At 40.6% G+C, this 16971-nt stretch overlaps 1 protein-coding gene across 3 annotated transcripts in view; it reads right to left on the bottom strand.

The window, feature by feature from the left end:
- Positions 1-2219: 2219 nt before the first annotated feature.
- The window catches only part of SH3BGR (SH3 domain binding glutamate rich protein), a 31361-nt gene continuing 16609 nt past the window's right edge, over positions 2220-16971 (bottom strand). Inside the window, exons 4-7 of one of the 3 annotated variants that reach the window (XM_062599082.1) lie at positions 11545-11646; positions 6949-6978; positions 5829-5948; positions 2220-2392 (exon numbers count right to left, since the gene is read on the bottom strand). In XM_062599082.1, the coding sequence (XP_062455066.1) occupies positions 5871-5948; positions 6949-6978; positions 11545-11646 (210 nt within the window). In that variant the 3' untranslated portion in view covers positions 2220-2392; positions 5829-5870. Of the gene's footprint in view, positions 2393-4099; positions 4597-5816; positions 5949-6948; positions 6979-11544; positions 11647-16971 lie in introns of those variants that run through there. The other 2 variants (XR_009961120.1, XM_062599069.1) reach the window with 2 other exon arrangements.

The raw sequence follows: 16971 nt of genomic DNA, 5'->3' as shown, positions 1-16971 counted from the left end.
ATGGCACCAACACCCAACTTCTCTTAAATCTGTTTATTGCAAAGACAACTTTATTCCCTGCAAAACATGTACCCTGAAAGGGCAAGATATTGTTCCTCAAAGAACCTGTGATTACTGTAAAGCAGTTCCAGATAGTCTCAGAGATTCATTCCTAGTTCCTCTAAGATAAGGACTGTCAGGTTCTCTCCTGCTTTTAGTGACAGAAAGTCTGATCCACATGCAAAACCGTGGGAGATATGCTCTGAAGCAGGAGAACACACTTGAGGAGTCTAATGTCTAATTTGTACTCTAATATCCTTGACCTGTGTTATTAAGCATGCCGTTCAACTTCGACACCTTATTTCCTCAAGAACAAAATTGAGATAATAATTCATTAGGAATGAAAGTCTCATCTGAGAGTTACTGTTTCCTCTATTTGCTGCATGCATGGCAATGACTTTGTACCTGGAGGAACAGCAAGCATTCTTTAAGATATTGACATATCAAATATTAAGAGGCAGGTGGAAAAATGAGGTGGCTGGAAAGGTGACCAGAAATGCAGACTGAGGGCTAGTGCCATATTGTCTGAACTACTTATAATTCCTGTCCTCTCCAGTGAATTAATTCTGCTTTGAGTTTTCTTAGAAGAAAATCTCTTAAGTTGGCTCAAAAGTGCTCTCCTGCAAATGACAGCATGGCACAGATTGTCTTCTGGACCTGTTATTCAAATCGCTTTATTGCTAGCAATGAACTGAAACCTTTTCCATCGCAAGCAAGGCAGTCTTGTATCCATATTCCAGCCGCAGAGAGTATTAGAGACACCAGCAGGGAATGTGGCAGGAGTTTTTTGCTTTCTCTGGTTTCTCTTGTGATGTTTCTCACGTGATGACCAACTGTTTTGTTGTTGTTCAATATTCACCTTTTATTTTGTACAGTTTAAAAAAACAACTGCTTTAACCCCCAGATTTGCATTATGCATATCATCCTATGCCAGAATCACTTGTGAACCTTTCCTATTGCCTGGACCTTATCCCAGAGCCAGCTATGCTCACCTGTGGTCTGACAGTTTCCATGCCTGCCTTGCACTTTTGTTAACTGAAAGCTGTACACATAATATTTATTTTCCTAGAAAACAACCCATTGACTAGTCCTAGCTGCTTAAGTACTTACAGTCACTTCTTTTAATCTTAAGTAGTCTGTTACATTTCATAATCAAATGTCTTAAGGTGTAAACAGCCACCATCCTCTGTCATGTATGGGACTGTAGGAAGGGTAGCTTGAAACCTTCCTTCTCATTATTGAGAAAGAAGATTTCGTTATACTAGAAGTGTCATTATACTAGAAGTTTCCAGCCTCAATCATCCAAGGAAAATATTTTACATGTTTAAATGTCAGAAAAGGTAAAATGCCGTTTTGTGTTTAATTGTGGTGCGCTGGTATGGTTTTGCATCTACAGGTTCCTGAAACACATGAAATGCTGTTTACCAGACATTCCCTGTTAACTGAATGTAGTTTTCACCCAGTAAAAAATAAATTATAAAACAATATAGACAGTATGTTTTTAAAAAGCACATAAGTCAGCAGCTCATATATTTGTACTACTGATTTTCATTTCTTTGAAATGAAGAGATTTCATTCTTTTTTACTAGTTGCACTAAATCACTAGAGAAAGTGTTGAGCTTGTGTAAGTGGAATTAGCATTCGTTATGGCTGTAATCACAGGGCATTCTTAGAGAGCAGCAGTTAGCTTTCAGTTTATCCTCTGCTTACTCATAGCCTCCTCTCATCTGGCAGAAAAGATGATCAGCACATGCAAAAAAAGTATTCCCCCAAGGAATGTGCCCAAGATCTACTTCGTAAGAGTGACATCTAGGACATCAACTATCCCGTTTGCATATATTTCTCTCCACGCTTTATGTGACCAGTGTAAGATGGGTTCAGCACGTCACTTCGGTATTTGAGATTTAGCATTCCTAACATTCCCTCGTGAGCTTTCCAGATTACGCCCTCTTGAGAACATGGTTGCCATATTTCTCCCTTAACAAGTAATACCTGAATATGCAAGGTGTGGCGCTTCTGTTTCAAGCCTAACGCCTTTGGGCCTGCCTGTTTAACCGAGTACACTCAGGCTCTTTGGGCTGTACGACAGCAAGGGGAAAAGCAGAGCCTACGGTACACCGGCACGGCCAAGCCCAGACAGCTGAAGAGCGTATCATGAACATTCAGGCTGACACACAACATATACTCAGTGTCGGATTTATTGCATTTCCAAAGTGATTAACAGCTTGGCTTTCCTGTTCTCTCTCCTGTCCCTGAAAGTCCAGGCTTTCCCTCAGAATTACTGTGGCTGTGGCTGACGTCCCAGTTTGGCTGCCAGTGAGATGAGGACTATTTGCCCAGGGAGGAGTGTCTTCTATAGAAACATAAAAAATGGGTCAGATCAATGTCCATCCAACTCACCTAGTCCTTTACTGTGTCTTTGAAAATGACAATAGGCAATGCTCTTCATGGACAGCATGTGGGTCTGTCCACTATATTCAATTTCTTCTGCTCATAATCCCCAGCACCCACAATCATTGCACTGGGAATGCTAGTGACTACATCCCAGGCTTTCATATTGGCTTACGAGCCTCTTGATCCTAACATTTTCTAACACCTTTCTGAGTCTGCTGACATTGTCAGTCTCCACAATCTCCTGTGGCGACAAATTCCAGAACTTCACTACCCACGGTGTAAAAAAAGTATTCTCTTTCATCTCTTTTAAACTGACCTACTAATTTGATTGTGTGTCCTCATTTTAGGATTTTCTGACAGTTCTCATTCTGCTTATCCACTGCCTTCTTGATTTTTGTAAATTCTTGGGCTTCCTCTCCAAACTGAAAAGTGCCAGCCTTTCCCGTCTCCTCATAAGGCAGCTGTTTCATCCACTGCAACTATCTAGCTGTTTCCTTCGTACCATCTCTTATACCCCTACACCTTCCTTGAGCTGCAGAGACCAGACTGCACACAGTGCTCAAGATGTGGCCTCAGCAGGGCTTCGTACACCAGCAAAACCACACTGTCTTTGTGACGGTTCCCAACACTTTGCTGATTTTTGGCTGCTGCTGCACACTGAGATGATGATTTCAGAGAGCTGTCAGTGATGTCTCCAATGTCTCCTTCCTCAGCTGCAGCTGCCAGTTCTGAGCTCAGTGTCATCTACAAGTATAGCAACAGGGTAGACAGCATTGATTCCTCATCCATCCCTTCCCAACAATCTGCAACTTAAGATGTATCCTGAGCAAAAAATGTACCCGTGTGTTCAGTAAACTTCCACAGATGTTTCTTCCATTTAATTTGCCATTATTGTGCGAACACTCATTCACACTATATGAGATCTAAACTTGAGAATCCCCTCTCTTTTTGAGCAGGTTAAATATAACTTGTTGTTCCTTTGGAGATTGTTTCATCTATGAAGTTATGAGCTATTATGGTAATGAGCGTTTCTCATCCTCTCCCTTCCCCTATAAGCAGTTATTACAAATCTCTTAACAAGTAATTGGCCCAGAGACTGAAATCCAAGCTCCATCCTCCTTAGTGAACATCTAGCCAACAGCCAGATCATGAATGTAGATTGAATTTTCCCTGTCTCCCTGGCCCAGTGAATACAAATGTATCCATGAATACTGAAACAGCTGCAGTAGAAGGGACTGTGATAACTCTTTCCTTCAATGAATATTGTGTATCCTGGCAGTACAGGGCCTTCTGTAGGCAAACTGGAAATGGTTAGACACGGGATAAGTACCTATGCTTTCCATATTTGAAATGAATGTGTTAACCCTGGATCTATAGTACAAAAGGGGAGAGAAAGCCTTATTTTCTCTTCTCATTTTGTGTGAGTTTCTGATCATGCCTGATCTGATTGTTCCTCACTGATGAGAAAAGTGTGCTCATGTGTCTTGTACATCTTGTAGGACACAAGTAAATGCACAGAAAAGAGCAGAAACTTCAGCAAGAAGGCAAGACAAGGTGAAAGACTTTGTATAACCTACAACTGGAATGACAGAGAAAATTTCACTTTACAGACGTTAGCATAGCTTGCTGGGGTTAAGTGAATGCTTTTGCAGATCAACAACAGATGTGACACAAAATGTATTTATTTAAACTGCTGTACAGTGGAAATCTCAATCATTTTCAAAAGCCAGCTGAGGGAGAACTCACAAAGCTTGTATACAGGAAGCATCTTTGCATTTTTCAGTGCTGATTTTCTTTTTCTCTGAATGCAACTTCACTGTGAAAGTGCAGTTATATGCTGAGTGGCAGCAGTGTGACTGGCAGTACACAAACATGGAAAAAGACATGGTTCCTGCCCTGAGGAGCTTACAATCTAAAATTTGACATGGACAATACTATTCCAACGTATAACAATCAAGTGAAATATCGTAAGTCAGATAGAAGAGGACCCCGTTTAACAAGCAATTATAATACCAAATATATATACAAAGGCGAAAAGTAGCACTAAGTGGTGTCTTTGTTCTGCTATATTTAAATCCTCATATGTGTGCAGGCATGAAAGACAATGACAGTTTATTTGAGAGGGTGATTTTATTTTCTCTGGTGGTACTGCTCCAGCGTGCACTTCATGAAAAGAAAAGAGAAAGTAAAGCAGAATTTAGCACTCCTTCCATGACTTTGCATGTCTGAACACTGGACAGCTTTATGCTTAATTAGTTACCAGCAACAACAGAGGAACCCAAATTTAGGAGCTTTTCTATCCTACTGAGGCACTGAATATTCACATTAGCATCTGTATGGTTGCTGAAACCTATGGCCATTTACTCCAAAAATAGGATTAGCTGGGAATCTGCCTAGTTCTAGGAAGAATATATCACACGCTGTGTCTGCAACTGGGAGAGAATCACACCACCCAAGGGATAATCTGCTGGAAAATCCAAGTTTCTTGCGGGTAAACAAATTTTTCATATTAAGTGACTGCTTGATCTCTATTTCCATGCAGAGGAGAAGAGACAGTAGCAGGGAAAAGGAAACCTGAAAACTACATTTAAAAACATCTGCTGACAAAACCAGTAATGCCGGATGCTCATACATCTGGACAGGCAAAAATTCTGCCCCTAGATGTTTGCTGTTCTGGAGTTTTACAGTCACTTTAGGCCTAGGCAATCTGAGTAATAGATCATAGTGTGTCATACTGCTTCTTGGTCTCCTTTCCTTTCCCCAGTATTCTTTTTTGGATTTTGTTTTTGAATGTTGGCCAATTTCATCCAAATTTGAGAGAGGACTTCATTCCAGACATGAAGCTCCTAAAGGTTTCGGAGTTTCAGAGAAATTAGCAGTTGAGTAAGAGAGTGGAGAAATGAGTTCTTACCCCAAATGAAGGAGAAACTGCAATATTAGTCTAGCAACTAATGGCAATTAGTGCATAGTTACTGACCATTCAAGCAATAGACATGTAACAGGTGCTGCATGTTGCTGTGTCCATACTTAGGAGACACAACAGGGAGCTGGGGATGTTAAGGAGTAGGCCTGAACCGAAGGTCAGAAGTCTGGCAGGGAGGAATGGATCAAGGGGTCTGCAGTTGTGGATATTAGGGATCACAGACACAACTGTGGAGGAAACTCCATTTCATTCATTCCAGGGAAATGGGGAAAACTAACAGACTCTTTAAGGGGAATAGTTATGTCTAACCACAATGTGTCAAAAACATGAAGCTTCTTTTTTAAGGACTTGGTAAGTTCTTTCCACTCTTGTCCTCACAGTTATTGCACATAACAAAAACATGTACAAAATTTTTCAAGTTGATACTTCTTTAAGAACATTTAGAAACTGTGTTGGATACCTTAATAGTTACCTGAAAACCTTTTCAAGAAAGAATGTGTCATAAGAAAGTGTACTAAGACTCTTCTTGCTCCTCTGTCTCCTCCTCCACCTCTTCCTTTTCTTCTCCCTCTTCCTGCTTTTCTTCTTCTTCCTTTTTTTTTATAGAAAATATTTCAGTAAATCATATAAGAACTGAGGAAAAACTGAAAAGTCCTCTTCTTTTGCAACTGTTATGTTTTTAGCAAATGTCAATTTTAATAGAGCATAAAACAAAAGTAGAACAGAGGAGTAATGTATAGAGTTTTTATTCTTAACATGACAAGGCTCTAGCCTCATGGAGTTAGGAGGTTGGTGTTGGAATATACAGATACCCTTCTTAGATAATTTAGAAGAAGCTAGATGGTTAAGCTGTAAACAGATGTTCAAGATCATAATGAGAATATAAAAATATATGTAAATATGACACAGAACTTAGTATTTGGAATTAGATGCTTTCTTTGTGCAGTAAGCAAGTCAAGATTCATGCCACAGGAACTAGACTCCTGAAAGATCATCGAGAGTCAGAAAATAAGGCAAGTTTCTGCTTCAAAAGTTCTTATTTCCCTTTGTCATAAAAGAGAAATAGCATAGCTTAAAGCTTAAAGCCCCTGCCTTCAGCCAACCAAATAATTTTAATGAAACACTGGAGAAATATTGAAGGCATAAATTTGCAAGCCCCGGCAAAGGAGAAAAGTATATAAGAATTTGCACCTGGGTCTTACAAATCTTCACAGGGAAAATATATCCTTTACCTAATTACCTAGTTTGTCAAAATGGCTCTTACACATTCAGAACACTGAAAATGTAATCAGGATGGTGTCAGTTAGTGATTTTCAAAGGTATATGTGTCTTGGGAGCTCTTGGCAAATATTATTAAAGAATTTGTGAAAGACAATTTCCATTTACAGTTGTAAATAATTAAAGGCCTATCTTTGTTCACAAACAACAGAACTACGATATGACCAATAATTATCTCAGCAGAATATAGTACTAACACATTCAGTTTCATAAATAAGAATTTGCTAACTTTTGAGTGAATCGATGAGACAGAAAAAGAATTACATGCACACAAACAAAATCTGAAAGCAAAATGTTCAGATAATATACTATACCCCTGCTGCTGCATGTTCTTCCTTGTCTTCCTACATAAAAGAACATATAAAAGAAAATGGTTAAAAGATAGATCAAAGAAATAGTATCAGAGGTCATACAGGTAAAACATGGCGGAGTTTAAAATGCTGAATTTAGGAAAATTATGTGGAATTCAGTGGATTTACTTTGGATTACTGTCCTCCAGAATAACTCACAAAGCAAATTTAAGCTAAGATTCTATTTTGCAAAAGGACTATAAAATCATGGAATACAATCCCCTTTTCTTCAGTTACTTCCAACCAAATCTTCTTCTTTTACAAGCAAAGCATTACGTCTTGGGTTTTGATTGGCTTTTCAGAGTTTTTTTCCCTAACTATGTGGCCCACAAAATCAAAGTTAAGTCAGTAATATACAGAGCCCTATCTGTGTTGCATGTCATGACTCAGAACCTGGCTTGCTAATCTGTTGATGATTTCTAGGCTGGAACAAGTGCCTTGGCGCAACAGTACTGGGGAATAAGAAATAAGGCAAATTGACTTTAATACTATAGATTGAGCAAAAGTGATAAAGTGGGATAAAAGAGAGAAAATATAGATGTACAGTGCAATATAATTTAATGTCAAATATCAAACTGCTTATTGGAGGGAAGAGCTGATCTTACACAGGATCAGAGAAAGGGCAGATGGAATCCACACAGGTACCTCACAGAAGGCTGTTAGGAATTTGCATATAATTTAGTGGGATAGAGAAGTAAGCTGCAGCACCAGAGTTTATATATGGCCTGGGGAATTGCTGAGATAGTATATAGACTTGCATTGTAATATGATTTTTGAACACAGTTCTAAAATAATTTGGCCCTGTTCTCAAAGTGAGCTTAGTCTGTGCAGGAAACTGATTTAACTGGGACACCATTTAAGTAAGTTTCTACACCCAAGCTAAAATCTAAAGTTAAAAATGGATAGTATGAAGAAAGAAGATATATTGCCATCACATCCAGTCACCAGCCGAAACAGAGCACCTGCTGTGCCTGCCTTGTAGAAGGTCACAATCTTTTCCTCAGAAAACTCAGAAACCAAACGACAGACAAAGAAGAGAAAGGGACACCATATCCAAACAAAATGTACCCTCGTTCTTCTCCACCAAATGATGGGGATTAGAGTTGGAAAAGTATGAGGAGGGATTGGAGGGCTGATGAAGCCATTAGGGGAGGAAGGTTTAAGGTAAGTCAAAAATTCATGAAGAAATTTTAGTGCAGTGGTCCTTGTTGACACAGACTGAAAGCTATTCCTGTTACTTACTACAGCATCCGTGACCTTCTATTTGAACATTTGCTCCAGGCTTTCCTGCTTGAATGTGTGAATGAGGGGCTAGAGCTGCTGAATCCAGGGCAGCCTAAAACACTGTTGACAAGTCTAATAGGAAGGCTGTGAAGAACAACCTGTCACACCACACATTTATCCCTGGTGCTTCCAGAGGCAGCTGCTGGCTTAAGGGATTTGTTTTTCAGAGGGTTGGGGTCTCTTGATGGCTTCCTCAGGGTCATACCAGGTTGAGGCAAAAGGCTGGAGCTTCTGGACTTCTGCATCTCCAAGCAAATGCAGGAGGAAGCAGTAGAGGGCTGCAGCTTCTGCACATACCTGCGTTGGCTGTTGGCTGTCATTCCTGCTCTTGAGGCATGGGAGGAGCCTCCTGAAACTGGGGCCCCTCCATACAGCTCCACAATTCAGACTGTCACAGTTTATTTTGTCACCTGTCATATGCTCATTGGCAAAGGCTGAGATATCTTTACCGTGCCAAGATTCTTCTAGAATTGCTCCACAGGGCGTGCATTTTTCTTGCAGAGTCACTGGAGAAAAAGCAGGCTGGATTACATCCTGAATCACAGAATCATTTTTAAGCTTGTTTGAAACGGAGTGCTAAATAAGATCAAATTGCCAATGCTTGATTCATATTAGTGTATTAATTCAGGAGCAGAATGTAAAACTGTGATGTATAAATTATGGCATTCTGATCTGAGAGTTTGTCAAAAGAGTGAGTTGACAATCCAGATGGGATCAGACTATAGTTCAAAAGATGCAACAGTTTTGCTGCAAATCACAGAGTGCCAGTGACAAAAAGGCCACCCTTTCAGAACATGATAGGCAGAGACCAGCTCTTAATAAGCTAGAAGAAAAAAAGACACGGGTGGGGAAGAACACACTGAAAACAACTATTCAAGATGGTCAAGCAGCCAAGCAAGATAATTCTGCTGGGCTGCAGAATTAAAGAGAGGGAAATACTGAAAATATTATGTTGATGCTACACATATCCTTTAGGGCCTAACATCCAAAGCAGGTACTTCAATGGCAACCTCACAATCTTTAAATGTGTAAATTCATAAAATCATGGCCAGGTAAGGAAATGTTATTCTATCTCTGTTTTATAGGGGGAAAAATGAAATACAGACAAAAAAGGCAGAATTCATCTCACTTTAGCTGTCTCAGAATAATTCATCTCATTTAAACTAGTCTTCTGCATGCTCTCTGTAATGAAAGAAGATACCAGAATTTCTAAAGAATGATTCATGTTATCCCAAGAGAAGTTTGTGTTTAACTGTGACAAGGCAGACAGATGCCACATCACTGAAGTGATTTGTCCTCTGTGACATGGGAAGTAGGTGGTAGAACAGGATAAAAAATGTTTTTGTGAGTCTCCAAGAGCAGCCTTGCTGGTACCTCACTGCCTGCAATCCTGAGTACCCTTACTGTCAATGAGTGCGACAGAAACAGAAACAGTACATTTTACTCTCCCTAGAAGCTAATATACATCTCCTGACATGAAGAAGGCAGGTATCAGAGTTAGATCATTTCAGGAAGACTTTTCCTCCCCCTTAAACAAGAACACTTGTAAGAACATTTCAATAATGCCAAGATTGTGCAGGTGAAAGGGGAAGATTCATGAGACAAATCATGTTTTATGCCTTGATAACTATACAAAGATTTGTTCACACACACTGTATTGCCCAGCTGCCTTTCCTCTGCCATAAAACTAAAAGACAATGTATTTTCCACTTACAGCTCCAACCTACTCTCTGTGAAATGGAGCAAGGTGCTTGTTGTATAGAATGGTATTGCAGTATGTCATTACAAAGCCTCTCATACACAGCTGCTTGACACATTTGCAGACATGTTCCAGCACTCTGTTCTCATCTTAAAAACATTAGAATAGACTGCCAACCAGAATGATATGTAATCTAATCCAGCCAAGGAATGCAGTGCAGTTCTACCCAGAGCTTCTGTTAAGTTTTGAGGAAAAAAGCATTTGATGGCATTGATGAGCTGGTGAAATTTATAGACACATTGAAAGGGCCTGGAAACAATTTAAGGGTAATTTTCAGTTCCCACTGTGGGCCAAGGGCAGCGTCTCTCCTCATCGCTACGCACGATCAACTCTGAAATTTTAAATGGGACTTTCCCTGGTGCCTGAGACTTGCATGAAGTTATATGAAGTAATGCATTTCCAGTCTAATGCTTCATGAATTGTTAAAATGGGAATGGGAAAAGGCTTACAGAGGGAGGTACTTCCTCTGGAAGAACTTTGTAGCCAGATGAAAAAAAAAACACACACACATTTGTTGTGGTTATTAGTGAAAGAGATGATGCATTTGCAACAAATATTCCACAGAGAGAGTCTGAGCTCCAAAGCACAGCAGAAAATAACAAGTGTAAGTAAGTGCTTGATTCAGTAGCAGGTTTGCCTCTCTGGGAGGAGAGTCACATGATACTGCAACATCAAAACAAACCCATCCTTAAATGCAAACTGGCAGAGCAGCAGGAGACGTAAAGCGGTTGGATCCCTGTCTCCAGATACAGGGGCCATTTCTACTTAGTCTCTAATAGGGCTAGAACCTGGCTAGTAATATAAATATCTCACTGTGGAAAAAGCCGGTATACAACAGCATTGGCCCTTTTTGCAGGCTCCATCTATGCTTCCATACAGCACAAGTACTTTACTTATCTTAGCTCACTGCAGGAAAGGGTGAATGGTATGTTTTGCAGATATCCTGCCAGAGAGCTGATGAAGCAGCTCAGATGTTTTCTTCCAAGAACCTTTCACACTGCAGTTTGAGATCTGCCAATGTGGCTGTAACAATACCATGCTGTAGGCAGAAAGGGTAACAGTCATCTCCATTTCTGCGCTGGCCAGAGGTTCCTGCATGGCCTGGGAGAAGACACTGTCAAGTCTGGCTTGCTGTGATATTAGTCAATGCTAGTACATACTGATAGCAGCAATTTTCTATATAGATAGGACTCAGAAGTCTAGTTCTCTATTATTCTCCATAACTAGAGTCTGATTCCAAGTGAGCATTAAATAAATGGATTTGGTAGAAAACAGAAAAAGGAAACTGTTAAATAAAGAGAGCTATTGTTATTCAAGGTCTGGAACAAAGTTTCCTGGAGTTTTATCTAGGTTTCACATCACTATGATATCAAATAAAATGCACCCAAAAGACAGGTGAGGCCACTCTGCATTCAGTCTTCCCACCCTGCGGTACACTAGAAGGACCTGTGGGTTTATGTTTTATTAGCTTACCACAGGTAAAACCCTCATGTCACGGACGGCAAAGGGGAAATTACCTGTTGATCTTCTGATGGTGACTGAGCAGACTGAGCCTCTTCATCTGCGTTGGCTTCTGCATGTGCCTCATTTACTTCAGTGGCTTCAGACTTTTCAGTCTCCTGGCAGCAAAGAAAAAGTCACTGTTAGCCTCCAGACACATGATCACCAATTCCTTTCTATACAGTCTTTTGGTTGCATAGTTTTTGGAGGTGTTTTTCTAATTTTGCTTCAGCACTTACATGAAAATATTCCCTTTTGGACATTTTCCTGTCAAAGGACCATGGGTTGGTACGTGGAAAACATGAATTCAAGCCCCTTATTTCCTTTTCAGAGCAGAGGAGATTCTCTAACTTTTCCGTGGAAAGTTTAATAGAAACTGATGCTCACCCTGATGGCACATTCGGGCTTCAGGGAAAAAAGTCTTTTTCACCAGCATGCATTCCAATTAAACTTCATCAGGAAACTACAGGGAAACAGATGTAATAAAGGATTTCATATACAGACTCTTAGCTTTCTTGTTTAAAATCATCATGTAACTAATCCTCAGTTAATATACCAATGTACTAGATCTATTTCTCCCAGCAGCATAAGCAAGTAACTCCTAGAAGCTCTCCTTTTAAGTCATCTTGTATTTTCTGTTAGGCAGATGTGAAAGGTCACATTGGACCACACACTGGGTCAGACAAAAGGAGACCTAAATGGCCTTAAGTGGAATAATAGGAATGGGATGAAATGCAGTAGCATGAAGTTTAAAGTCACGTTACTAGGGACAGGTAGTTCTGGGACAGCTAATATAAACAGACATTTCTGCTGTAATTTGGGAACTCTTTAGTTGGAGATGATCAAAGATGAAAAAGATTGTTGAATTTCAATTAAACACAGAGTAACTGAGTCATCAGTGTGATGCAACAGTGAAAAACTAACAGATGTGATCCTCAGATGTATCAGGTGAGGTATATCTGATGGAGATAAAAGCAAATATTAATGTCAATGCAGGAGGCAAAGGCAAAACCTCCTCTAGATCATTCTGTACCATTCTTGTCACCCAGGCTCAAGAAAGAGAAATTCAGATGGGAACAGGTGCAGAGAGGGGTTACAGGAATATCTGAGGGAGTAGAGAGCCTCTCTTATGAAAGAGTGACAAAAAAAGCTTCACTAGTTTAATCAGGTGAACGCAAGGCTGTGAGGGGATATAATGTCTCTCTAAAAATAGAACAGAGTAAACATCAGGGAGGGATAGGTTAAGAAAGAGTATTGAAGTAGATGTAAAATGGGTACAAACCAGCTGTAAATAAAAATAAGCTGAAAATCATAAAGAAGTTTCTAACTATCAGCAGTGTGCAATTTTAGAAGTGCATTCTAGTAGGAGAAGTGGAGGTAAAGGACCTAATTCATTAAAGGGGAGCTCAACCATTTCTAAGAGCCGTTATCTGGTGTGGTTGCCTCCAGCAACACAGAATTGGGCTCCAGGGAGATCCTGTTCTGTGCCCTCCCAAGTCCTACATCCTATGCTCCTTTCTCCTCCCTGAGACTGAGCCTTTACAATTCATCCACCTGGTAGGTCTGAGTTGTTCTGCTTTTCCATAATTTCATCTCTGCCTCTGCAATCATACAAAAGCCCCCAGTCAAGATCCTCTGTTCTTTAAGCTTCACAAGTCCCCCTCCTGTGTCCTACATCATGTATGATTCCTCAGCTGCTGTACTTAGCCTGCAGAAGTGTCACATCAGCATAGCTCTGTGGCTTTTAGCCGTCAAGCAGACTGGGTCAGTGCTGGCTCAGGGATCCTTGCCCCAGGATTTGCTGTGCAATATAAGACGTTCTCCAGCTGAGATGCTCTGCTGGACTGGGAAAAAATGGTGGAAACAAGGACAGGAATGTTTGGAAGCAGGTATCATGGTAGAATCACAGAATCACAGAATCGGTAAGGTTGGAAGGGACCTCCAGAGATCATCTAGTCTACCCCCCCTGCTCAAGCAGGGTCATCTAAAGCACGTTAGACAGGGTTGCATCCAGGCAGGTCTTGAAGAGCTCCAGAGAAGGAGACTCCACAACCTCTCTGGGCAACCTGGTCCAGGGCTCTGTCACTCTCACAGGGAAGAAATTCCCCCTCACGGTCAGGCAGAACTTCCTGTGCTTTGATTTCTGCCCATTGCCTCTTGTCCTGTCACACGAGACAACTGAAAAGAGTTTGGCCCCGTCCCCTTGACACCCTCCCTTCAGGTACTTATACACATTGATAAGATCCCCCCTCAGTCTTCTCTTCCCCAGGCTGAAGAGGCCCAGCTCTCGCAGCCGTTCCTCATAGGGCAGGTGCTCCAGCCCTCTGATCATCTTTGTAGCCATGTGGTGGACTCTCTCCAGTAGCTCCATGTCTCACTTGTCCTGGGGAGCCCAGAACTGGACACAGTACTCAAGGCCTCCCCAGGGCTGAGTAGAGGGGCAGGATCACCTCCCTTGACTTGCTGGCAACCATCTTCCCAATGCACCCCAGGACATCATTGGCCTTCTTGGCCACAAGGACACATTGTTGGCTCATAGTCAACCTGTCATCCACCAGCACTCCCAGGTCCTTTTCTGCAGAGCTGTTTTCCTGTAGATCAGCCTCCAGCTTGTACTGATGCCTAGGGTTATTTCTCCCTCAGTGCAGGCCCTTGTTGAACCACAGGAGGTTCCTCTCCGCCCAACTCTCCAGCCTGGCCAGGTCTCTCTGAATGGCAGCACAGCCCTCAGGTGTGTCAGCCACTCCTCCCAGCTTGGTATCATCAGCAAACTTGCAGAGGAGGCACTCTGTCCCTTCATCCAGTTCCATCCAGGTCACTGATGAAAAAGTTGAACAGGATGGGACACAGTACTTAGCCCTGGGAAGGGGGGCGCCACTAGCCACACACCTCCAACTAGATTCCACGCCACCGATGACAACCCTCTGAGCTCTGCCTCTCAGCCAGTTCTCAATCCACCTCACTGTCCACTCGTCTAACCCACACTTCCTGAGCTTATCTAGGAGGATGTTATGGGAGACAGTGTCAAAAGCCTTGCTGAAGTCAAGGTACACAACGTCCACTGCTCTGCCCTCATCTACCCAGCCAGTCATTCCATCGGAGAAGGCTATCAGATTGGTAGGGTGAAGATAGATAAAATACTTCCATGGTTTTTTTTTTTTCCTGAAACTTGATTGTTTATAAGGTTTGGTGCTTTTCCAGCAGTTTTCTCATGAATCATGGAAAGCAAGTTTTTTATGTAATAATCTTGTTAAAAGAGATTTTAACAGGCTAATAAGGCTCATAAACTCCCTTTCCCCTTCCCAGAGGATAACAAAAAATAATAAAGACCATTATCAGTAAAAAGTGTCACAGAAGCAAGTCAGGCCCTCCCAGAAGTCCTTCCCAGTGCTGCACTGCCCCTTACCCTGCTATCAGCAAAAGCCTTTGCAGGGCTGCATGGTGAACTGTAGCAGGGGGTCTGATCTAGATTAAAGCTGTAAAAAGGGAAACAGTTCTATCTCTGGCAGCTTGCACACTCCACAGCTGCACAAACATTTTTGCTAGCACTTGGAGGATTCTTGGGGAGGGGAAGGAGCAACTGCGAGTAAGGGGAAGGATCAGGAGGAAGGTGGGACTATTTCTTTTCCTGGCAACGCTGTCTTATTTCAAGTGTACATGAAACTGCAGGCTCATTGCACTCTTATGCTGGTAGCATTGTTATTAAAACTAGATGTACAGAGAGTTTGGTTTGGTTTAACTTATCTTTTACTTTTGCTCCACAAGCTAGTAAAAATTTGAAGATAAGAATGTGTAGAAATGCAGAAATATATTGAACCTCTCTTGTGCAACATTGTGTTTATACATTGTATGCTTAAGTAAATTATAATTTCCTTAAAGATGCTTTCTCTGTAGCAGTTCCTAAAATGAATAGTGTTCATGAAGATCGTATTGGTTGGATGTTTATTTTTTAATATATATCCTAACATATAAAATCCCTGTTCTCAATATTTTTGGCTAAAAATATACAAAGAGTAATGATGGCATTTTAATTAAAATTTACTACTATGTAAAGCTGTCTCAGAGAAATCATATACTTACTCAGAACATACAGCAAATAAAATTTGTGGCTGAAAGAGCTAAAACTCCAGAAGCAGCATGTTATCAGCCAGCACACAGGTGTACATATACACACAAACATACACAGAGTTTTCATTGATTATATGGACAATTGTGATATTTGGAATATCACCATTATACTAGCTATACACAGGAACACAAAATGTAATTTAAAATAATTTAAAATGAAGTCCGACTCATAAAGATTGGCTGACAGATCATTTTCCCTTTCAGTTAGATGCATCTATTTTAAGTTTGTAATTCAACGCAGTCTTAACTGCAGAAGCCTTCTTCAGCCAAAGGACAAAAGATCAAATATCTGTGGATTTTAGGATATCAAGATTAAGGATATTAAGATAAGAACACTAAGATTATGGAATTAAGCATATGCAAGATTTGAAACCAGATCCTCAGTTTGTGTAAATCAGTTTCAGTAAGTTTGGAAAGCAATAGCAAACTTACTTAGATGATCTAGCTACAAGCTGCCTGCTCTCTGGAGTTCCAATAAAAAGAAGCAATATTCCACTTTGGTTAATAAAGCTGTTTGGGCCTGAGACTAAAGAAGCAATTAATTTTCTGAATTCCAGTCTTGCTAAGATACTCAGAAAGTACAAGAGTACAATATACTGTTTGTCATCCTAATTTAAGTAACAGATGTCTCATTGACAGAACAATTCACTTGTTCCATTTTAGGAAAAACTCTACAGCAGCAGCAGCTCTTAATGTTTTTTTTTTCACACAATAACAATATTTGAGCACAGTTTCAAGAATATTGAGAACAGTCTCAGACTGAGCATAAAAATGATGAGGCCTAAAGAAGAAATGTACCCAGTTTTACTCACCACATTGTGGCATCTAAGACTGATGTTCATTAGCCTAGACTTAAGAAGTACATTGCTTGTAACTCAATCCTGTATACTCTTGGCATGTCACTGTTCCTGGCACTAATCCAAGATTAACCAAAATCATTCAGAAATCCATCACTAACTTAAGTGATCTTTGAGTCAAGCATATAGTTTCCTCTAAATCCCAGTCTGACATGAAACTTGTTGTTTATTTAGAATTAAATAGAAATATTTAAGATCAGGTATTCCTTCAAGTGAGAGGGTGTTCCATATTAATAGAATAAAGAACTTATTAACACAAATACTACACCTGCTGGTCCTCTTGGGGGTATAAAACTGTGGTACTCATCGCTAGTAAATGATGCTGAGGGAAATGTGATAACTAGTGTGATAGGGAAGCTACAGGAGAGAGATGAGGGGGTGAGCTAATTGATTCTCCCTGAAATACCAAAAATATTGTATTGATTTCCTACAGTGTCACTAATTTTTATGGTCAAAAAG

The sequence above is a fragment of the Rhea pennata genome, chromosome 1 (assembly GCF_028389875.1).
Source record: "Rhea pennata isolate bPtePen1 chromosome 1, bPtePen1.pri, whole genome shotgun sequence".
Taxonomy (NCBI): Eukaryota; Metazoa; Chordata; class Aves; order Rheiformes; family Rheidae; genus Rhea; species Rhea pennata.
This window is presented reverse-complemented; position numbering and strand designations above follow the sequence as displayed.